The sequence below is a fragment of the Pangasianodon hypophthalmus genome, chromosome 26 (genome assembly GCF_027358585.1).
Source record: "Pangasianodon hypophthalmus isolate fPanHyp1 chromosome 26, fPanHyp1.pri, whole genome shotgun sequence".
Lineage (NCBI taxonomy): Eukaryota > Metazoa > Chordata > Actinopteri > Siluriformes > Pangasiidae > Pangasianodon > Pangasianodon hypophthalmus.
Window position 1 is genome coordinate 7,184,396 of NC_069735.1, and position 9,434 is coordinate 7,193,829.

At 42.0% G+C, this 9,434-nt stretch overlaps 1 protein-coding gene across 1 annotated transcript; it reads right to left on the minus strand.

Annotated features, from left to right (window-relative positions):
• Positions 1–1,997: 1,997 nt before the first annotated feature.
• Positions 1,998–6,060, minus strand: pcdh8 (protocadherin 8). The gene is made up of 4 exons (XM_026932363.3): positions 3,454–6,060; positions 3,255–3,334; positions 3,017–3,147; positions 1,998–2,693 (listed from the first exon to the last, which is right to left on the minus strand). Exons 1-4 carry the CDS (start codon positions 5,818–5,820, stop codon positions 2,341–2,343), a joined length of 2,931 nt encoding a protein of 976 aa, XP_026788164.2. The 5' UTR covers positions 5,821–6,060; the 3' UTR covers positions 1,998–2,340.
• Between the last annotated feature and the right edge of the window lie 3,374 nt (positions 6,061–9,434).

Sequence of the window (9,434 nt, forward strand, 5' to 3'; positions counted from 1 at the left end):
TGGTTCTGTGGATCTGTGGATATGAGGTGATGTGGTTCTGTGGATCTGTGGATATAAGGAGGTGTGGTTCTGTGGATCTGTGGATATAAAGAGGTGTGGTTCTATAAGGAGATGTGGTTCTATGGATATAAGGAGATGTGGTTCTGTGGATCTGTGGATATAAGGAGATGTGGTTCTGTGGATCTGTGGATATAAAGAGGTGTGGTTCTATAAGGAGATGTGGTTCTATGGATATAAGGAGATGTGGTTCTGTGGATCTGTGGATATAAGGAGATGTGGTTCTGTGGATCTGTGGATATAAGGAGGTGTGGTTCTATAAGGAGATGTGGTTCTATGGATATAAGGAGATGTGGTTCTGTGGATCTGTGGATATGAGGTGATGTGCTTCTGTGGATCTGTGCTTCTGTGGATCTGAGGATATAAGGACCTGTGGATCTGTGGATATAATGTGGTTCTGTGGATCTGTGGTTCTGTGGTTCTTAGCCGGTGTGAAGTGGCTGGAACTCAAGCAGCATTGCAAAAAATCGATTGAAGTCCCAGATGACTATATGCTAATTTGCATATTCTTTATGTTGTCATGCTCATTTGCATATCCAAACATGGTACATGAGGATGTTCTGGACACTTAATAGAGTTTTATCCGAATAGAAAATATCTTTGGTCATGGCACCACAAACTAACTCTTTACGTATGTGTTTACAAAACACTGATTTTTGTCAAGAAAGAAGCAGTGGTAGAAAGTAGCTGGTAAACAGACATTAAGGAAGCAGTTACAGATGGAATAACTGATAAAACTCTGTTCTGTTATAAGTGTCTTCAGAAAACTCATTTTCCATTTCCCATATTGTTGTGGGGGAGCCTCAGGCCTATCCCAGGGAACTTGGGGCTAAAGGTGGAGAAACACCCTGGACAGGGTTCCAGCCTATTGCAGGGCACAATCACACACACACAATTTGGACATGCCAGTCAGCCTAGAGCACATGTCGTTGGACTGTGGGGGGACTGGAGTACCCAGAGGAACCCACTGAAGCAGGGAGAACATACACACTCAGCGCACACAGGGATTCAAACCCCCGACCCCAGAGTTGCAAGGCAAGCCTGCTAAGCCACTAAGCCACTATGCCCCCTGGTGTCATCTGGTGCCTTCTAGTGACTTTGTGAGCAAGCGGTAGTTACTTTCCTCTGAAAAGAGTTGGGAAAACTGGTCAGGCTTTACACACTGGTGGTGAGTCGCTAGGACCTGCTATCTCAACTTGTATAACCAGCAGCTATGATGTGAACTGGAGAGCTGTATGAAGTGTAGGACAGTCACTAGTGTCTGCTCAAAAAGTCTCTAGATTTGCCAGAAGGCTTATTAAAAAATAAAGTCGCTAAGGGGTCTGATGCTGAGAATTCGCAAGTGGATAGTCGGGATTCAGAATTATGCTGTTTTTGTGTGTATTAAAGCTACAAAGTGTGGAAAAAAACATGGACTCCTCTATATTTGTTCTTTGTTAGCAACACTCTAACCAGCTGATCTTAGTGATATGAGTGATGTATATTTAACTCCTCAAAACAGTGAACTGTATAGTCAACGTTATAGATTTAACAAGCAAATATGTCTGTATTTTGGTTGACCTAAAGCAAATATGAGTATCAACAGTATAACTCGTTTGGAATCGAATGCTGTGATTTTGAAATGATGTCACATGCTAAACTTGAGGAGATTTTCTGAGTTGGAAATTCAGAGTTATGAGCCTTAATCAAAGTCGTTAAGTTGTCCAAACTGAGCTCAAGTTATTCCCAACATACACTGAAAAATATCTACTGAAAAGATACTGTATATACATTTTCACATGACAACAAAGATACTGATAAAAGGTAATTATTAACCATTAATACTCATTGCTCACATGACAAATTCACTAGGAGAGGTACCATAATTCAATAGCTATAAAAATAACTAAATCAATAGCATTAGGAGCCTAGTAAAAAGATGACTCAAAGAATTCAGGCCATTAATTTCATTCATTTATTCAAAATTACACAGGAATATACACAAGGTGTCAATAAATACGAGATGTTTTACTTACAACTATTTACATAAGTTATTTACACAAATAAAAAATAATAATACAACAGCTTCTATGACAATCTATGTCAAATGAACTAAGTTACTGTGTTGATCTTACTACAATATTGTATAAATAAAGACCAGAAATAAAGTAGGACTACTACAGGACTGAAGAAAAACAGCACTGATCGAATTAAAGTTCAAATTAAGCCCAGAATCTTTAAACAAGTAACATAATGTGAAGTTCATGTGTTGTGACGAAATCATTGAGGTTTTTTTGTTTCTTTTTAAAAGGATGCTACAGGCATGCTGATGATGTCTGTGATCGGCTCTCTGGGAGGTACAGCTTGTTTGTCTAACTGTCTGTGCACATGATGCTGATAGTAATACTGGGGTTGTGTCCCCATCCTGTGAAACACAGGGACATGTGGGTAATCTTTGGTTTGGCTGAAGACTGCATTATAACTGTAGTCTCTGAAGGATGGTCCTTGGTTGGCGGCAGCTGGATGGCGGCCGTAGCCCAGTGTCCGATATGCTACAGTGTACCCACTGTTGCCCACATGAGTGCTGGTAGTGTGTGTGGGAATCTCTCTGGTTCTGCATGCTCCAGCTCCATCCATTGGTGCAGTGTACAAGGAACCTGAGATTTGATTAAAATACACAAGTTAAATTCAGAGTTAGTATATTTGAAATGATTTGCTCAAGAAATGTCAGGCTACTGTAAAGTACAAACTTTAATTTAAGCTGAAAATGAGATAATATAATGTACATATTATACTAATGTATAAAAATGGGTTTCAGATCTTATCCTGGGAATTCACTGTCCTGCACTATTTTATTTTTATTTTTCTATCTGTTCTCATCAAACTTAATCCAGCTAATTAAAGCCTTGATAATTAGGTGAACAAAATGAAGCCAGTGTTTTTAGAATATAAAGACTTAAAAGGATAAAGCACAACTTACTGCTAGCTCGCTGGTGGCCAATGTTAGCAATTTTTTGACCGGCTTGTCCGCTGTCAGAGTCACTGTCATTGGAGTCGCTGTCTCCTTTGCCACTGTCCCTCATGCTCGTCTGATCGACAGATCCGATTTCACTGTGAATTGATTAACAAAATAAGCAGAATGCACAGACTTGCAGTAATAGCTATACCAAAGGATATAATCTGTATGTGTAGTGTATGTGTAGATAAATTCAACAAACCTCATCTGAAGTGTGTATCTGTCTCCTTGCCAAAGGGAAACTGGCTCAAAATGACCTTTAGTGAGGAGAGGTCGAAACATCTAAGGGAAAGAACTGACAATAAGTACTCACATTTTTTCACTCATTTTTTTTTTTACACTTTTCTCTAGATAAATAAAAAATGGACCTTCCAGACCTTGTTCATGAGTGTACTACTTACCTTACTGTCAGAATCCCTGCTTTGTTCATCTTCAAATGAGAAAGATGATTCATCCCTCGAAGATGAAATCTGTTCAGTGACTGTAACACTACCTCCGGAGAGGCTGTTGGAATCTGTCGAGTCAATGCTGTCGGTTGGTAATTGAGTTTTTCGGAAGTTTCCCCCAGATATTTTGCTAATGGAGCTGACATTCCTCTGGAAGTTCCTGCGTGAGAACGCGACAGCCACAATGGCGACCAGCAATACAGCACAAGCGGCACCCAGAAGCCCAATGATGATGAAGGAAGCATCAAAAATAGGCTTATCCTGTTTTTGACTTGCCTCAAGAACCACCACCACTTGTTCTTCTAAGGGCATGGCATCCGAAACCACAAAGCGGATTGAGGCTGTGTGGAAAAGAGGCGTTCGGCCATGGTCGCTTACTGCCACTCTGACATGCACCGTGTCTCCGAATACAAGTGCCAGGTCATGCTTTAGTGCCATCTCACCTGTATTTTCATTTACAACAAACAGGAATGCCTCATCCTCCATAATGGTATAGGAGAGCTCGGCGTTCATTGCATCATCATTATCACGGCCCTCTAGTTTCAGGGCCACGTAACCGGCAGGAGCGTTGCATGGTAAAGGAATGTCTGCTGAGCCATTAATGAGGATGGGGTGAACAAAGAAGGGAGTGTTGTCATTCTCATCCACAACCTTGACCTTGACCAGAGCCGTGCTTGAGAGGGGCGGGGAGCCGCCGTCTGTTGCTTGGATGGCCACTTCGATCTGCTTGACATGCTCATAGTCCAGAGGCCTCACTGTGTAGAGAGTCCCAGTAGCTGAGTCTACTGACAGGAAGGAACTCACCGGGACTCCTTCAACTTCATTTTCGAGAAGCTTGTACGTCACCTTGCCATTGGCTCCTTCATCAGGATCACGAGCTACCAAAGAAGCCACGTAGGATCCTGCTGCTTTGTTTTCCATCACTGAAATTTCGAAGACGGGTTTGCTGAACGATGGAGCATTATCATTCTCATCACTCACTCTGATTGTGTACTGGGTGAAAGTTTTAAATGGTGGCGAGCCGAGATCTTCTGCTATGACAGTGAGGTTGTATTCAGGGATCTTCTCCCGGTCCAGAACAGACGTGGTGACGATCATGAGGGTGTCTCCGTACGCCTGCTGGAGTCTGAAGTGCGCGTGCCCGTGCAGACTGACGCGCACGTAGCCGTTCGCGCCCGAGTCTCTGTCCGCGGCGCTCACGAGCGCGACGAAACTTTCCACCGCCGCCGCCTCCGTGATGTACGCCATGTCTCCGCTCCTCGAGGCCATCGGCTTGATCGTGACTTCTGGTGCGTTGTCGTTCACGTCCACGATTTCGACAGTGACCGTGCAAGTCGAAGGAACCGAGTTGGCGCCCAGATCGTACGCCCTTATGTGCAGCTCGTAAGATGTTCTCGCTTCGAAGTCGACCGAAGACTTTAAGGTCACAGCTCCACTAACAGGATCAACATCGAAGGTGCTTTTGATCTCGCCGGATTCGCCTTCTGCGAAATCGTAGCGCACGTCCCCATTTTCTCCATGGTCAGGGTCGAATGCTTGAACTCTGAGCAAAAGAAAGCCAACAGGTGCGTCTTCGTGCAGCTCGACTCTAATCGTGTCGTGCTCGAACTGCGGACTGTTGTCATTAGAGTCCAACACTTTTACGCGCACAGTCACTGCTCCAGACTTTGGTGGACTTCCGCCGTCACTTGCAATTACCTGAAGTGTGTAAGAATCTTCAAGCTCCCTGTCAAGCTTCTGCGCAAGCACAAGCTGAGCAAACTTCTTGCCATCTTCACCTGTTCCTACCTCAATGCCAAAATGACTGCTGTTGATGAGCTGATAACTTTGGATGTAATTGTTTCCGACATCCAGGTCCGTGGCGACTTCTATGGAAAAGCGCGAGTCCACGGCGGCGTTCTCTGAAATCTCGAGCCAGGTCTCGCCACGTGGAAACACAGGAGCGTGGTCGTTAATGTCTCTCACGTGGATCTCGACGTGGATCAGGTGGAATTTTTCCTTGGAGAAAACCACCACGTCTGCGGTGATCATGCATTGCGTGGAGGAGCCGCACAGACTCTCCCGGTCAATGCGCGCTCCCACCGTCAGCAGCCCGTCGCTTTTTCGCATGCGAATTAGTGAAGTGTTGCCCTCTTGCATGAACCGAAAGCTCGTGTGCGGGTCTTCGGACAGGTTGAGCTTCAGATCCGTTGAAAGATTTCCAATAAAGGTTCCTGGTGCGTCTTCTTCATACGTGTAATACTTTGTTGTTGTGCCTTTCACTGTCCATGCAGCAAAGATCACAACTAAGCTAAAACTTAGTAGCAGCTTTTTAATCTGCATCTCTGCCTAAGAATTGAAGTAAGTAATCCTTAAAACTAGTCACAAACCATTTACAGCTCGTGCATGTAGGTTCCTTGTTCTGCAGTCGATGTGGAGAAGGTGTGCGCCAGCGCTCCGTTTAAACCCGGAGCTTATGCAAATGAGGTGTCCAACTAACCAATGAGCTTGCTCTGATCCACCAAAAGGTATTCGACGTCATGTCCAAACTTTTAGGGGCGCAAACAAATGTGCAACATTTCTTCTTCACAAATAGGCTCCTTATGTTGTAGCAAATTGGAGTGCCAAAATTAGGCTTCACTTGCTTTGTGTAACCCGACTGAAAACTGTATTTACTTTATACCCTGATATTATCATATTATCCCTATACTCTAATATAACAATGAAGACAGTCACTACACATAAAGCACACATCCCTCTCCAGCCATGGACTGTATAATGTTATTATATATATATATTATTATATACGAGCTGTGACTCCAACACAATCTAACTTTTACGCGTGGATTTGCCTAAACATCTTTAAAAAGTCTAAACTACTCTACATTTCATAATACTCAGGTTATTAAAGTTATACACCCTCCTATGTTTAGTATATAGGAAAAATAGTCTAGATTACAAGTTCTTCCACCATCAGCAGTGAATACAAGCTGAAGATTTAGGAAGTCTAGATTTACCTATTATGCCTAGTATGGAATATGGAATATTATTCTAGGTGGGAATCAAAAATAGATTTATAAAGTGTCCTATTAATATCTAGTGGCCTAGGATGTGTGTGTGTGTGTGTGTGTGTGATGCACGGAGACGAACTTCAACACAAGGACAGACTGGTTATTATTATTATTATTATTATTGTTGTTGTTGTTGTTGTTGTTTGTATGTCACCATTAGAAGTATGGAGTCGGTTGAATATTATAAATGCTATAATAAGCTCGACTAATATGCAATCGGGTTGAAATTAAATATGCATTGCCATGGAGTGATTTAAACCACTACAACCGACACTGACTTTGATATTTTCAAACTTATTTTATTATTTAGAGATCATGCTGAGACCAAACTTTTGTGCACATTTTAAGACCAACAAACGGATGGGTGACAAATGAACATGCGTGTGTAGCCTGTATGTTGGCAGAGGAGGAGCTTTTGCGCCTTGTGTGTGTGCGTGCGCGCGCGTGCGTGCGTGCTTGCGTGTGTGTGTGTGTGTGTGTGTGTGTGGCAGATGTGACCGTGCCATCTGTCAGACGGGTAAAGCACGAGGTGTGAAGAAGGTGTTGCGCCCTGTTGCTCCTCACACTTTAGCTTATTGAAGCGCAGCCCCTTAACAAGATTTTCTCAGACAGACTACATCATGGAGAAGGGGGGGAGTGCAGAGCCTATTATATTAGACTGACTGATTTAATTAATGTTCTAATGAAAATAGTTTATAGGCTAATAAACAATTAAACTAGTAACTAACTCATACTCACCAATTCATCCAATTCCCCCAGGAAATGGCAGATTTTTTCATTGTCCTCTGCAGGGGTCCAAATTCTCCCTTATTCTCCCTTATGCGTTTAGTAAACATTAAAGTTACCTTAAATTAAGCTAACCAGATAACACAAGCCTAGAACAACCACTTCAGGTTACTTCAACTGCATTTGGAACTGTATGATTTGCTTGGATGAGTGCTGCTTTTTTTATCATCCAAACATCAGACTACCAACAACGGCATCTGAGAGCCTTTGAGTCCAGCCAAAGTTACATATGGCTTTTAGTAATTTGAGGAAATATAGCCTATTTGTTGTCGAGTTATTATTTTGTGACTTGCATTATATTAAAAAATATTGGAATGCCATGGGGATGAAATAAGGATGACTTCATGGGTGGCCTTCAGAACTTCTCCTAAAGTCTGAAATGTCTCAGAATGAAAATATGAATTCATTTCTTTGAGTTAAATAGTTCAGAGAAACCTATAGAATTATATCACGACTTTAAAATGCTGACACAAGTGAGTTATGGCACTGAGCCACAATGACATTTTACCTCTATTTTATTCTAGTGCACCTTTAGTTTTGTCTCTTTATAATAACACATGCACGTGCATGGAAAGCAGGGAGATCTTTAATGACACATCACATTCATCACACATTATCTCCATTAGTTCAGTAATTGATATTAATATTGTTTATTTACATGCAAATATCCATGCTAAATAAATGAACTATAAATGCAATAGCATTATAGCTGTTTCATAAAGAAACAGGACTAGTGCACATCTTGATTTTAAATTTCAGGAAATGGAGTTAATGCCACTTCACACAGAACAAAACCAGTGCTCTATAAATCAACTGGTCTTAGACACAGTGTTGATTTAACACTGGGGATGTTCAATAGATACAACTGGGACTAAATGCAGGCCTGTGGAACTTCCTGTGCACAAAAGCGTCTTCTCAATGCAGTGTGTGAGGGCAAACCAAGCCATTCAGAAAGACTGCTTGAGTGCTGGCCTTTAATTAACACACACACACACACACACACACACACAAACACACACACACACACATGATTCACTGAACCATACTCTTTGGACATTCCTTTACTTGTCAGATGTAAAGCTCTATTGTCTGTGCACGTCTCATCCCAACAGGACGCCGTTAAGGGTAATTGCCTCTAAATGGTTCAGCTCATTTTAAACATGCTCAGCTGATTCAGTGCTGCCTGCAACCTGTTACCAGCTCGCCATACGGTGTGTGAGTGTATATGTGGAAATCCTTTCTGCGTTTTGTTGCCTCATGCGCAGCAGGTCACGCTGAAATGCGTGAAACGCCCCACAACCGATTTTTACTCCAATTCCTAAAACAAAGTGAAGAACCAGTCTAGAAATATTTTTAAAAAATTGTCCAGGGGCCATAATTCTTGGTTTTGGCCCAGTGAGAGCAACAGAATCACATAATTGTACAAGAAAAAGTCCCATGGATTATTAAATAAATAGAAATTACATTTCTATCACACTTCATAATTTATTCTTAGCAATACGTCAGGTTTTCCATCTCAGATCCAACTTTGTTTGTGATGTTTTGGAAAATCTGATATTTTTCCATTCAGACTTTCTTATGTTTAACTTTAAACTTTGCATAAAAACTGATGGATGGAAACCACACTACAGATAGAGATTTCAGCATTTCACAAATGCATGGTGTGGGACATGAAAGGCATACTGGCAGCAGACTATATTAAAAAAAAAAGAGAAAAATATACAGTATATGGCCAAAATTTGTGGACACCTGATCATCACACTCATATGTAGTTCTTCCCCAAATGGCCACACAATTGGAAGAACACGATTGTATAGGATGTCTTTGTATGCTGTAGAATTACAATTTCCCTTCACTGGAACTAAGGGGGTCAAACCTGTTCCAGCATGACAATGCCCCTGTGCACAAAGCAAGCTCCATGAAGACATGTTTTGCCAAGTTTGGTGTGGAAGAACTTGAGTGGTCTGCACAGAGTCCTGATCTCAACCCCACTGAACACCATTGGGATGAACTGAAATGCTGACTGCACACCAATCTAGTCTCCTGAAATCAGTGTCTGACCTCACTAATGCCGTTGTGGCTGAATGGGCAAATCCCCAC

Bases quoted from the DNA above. Each gene is read 5' to 3' on its own strand.
- pcdh8 (XM_026932363.3), bottom strand. From the start codon at position 5,820: ATGCAGATTAAAAAGCTGCTACTAAGTTTTAGCTTAGTTGTGATCTTT. The intron at 3,335-3,453 runs GTAAGTAGTACA...TCTTTCCCTTAG, and splicing joins GCAGGGATTCTGACAGTAAG to ATGTTTCGACCTCTCCTCAC. The intron at 2,694-3,016 runs GTAAGTTGTGCT...ATCAAATCTCAG, and splicing joins TGGCCACCAGCGAGCTAGCA to GTTCCTTGTACACTGCACCA.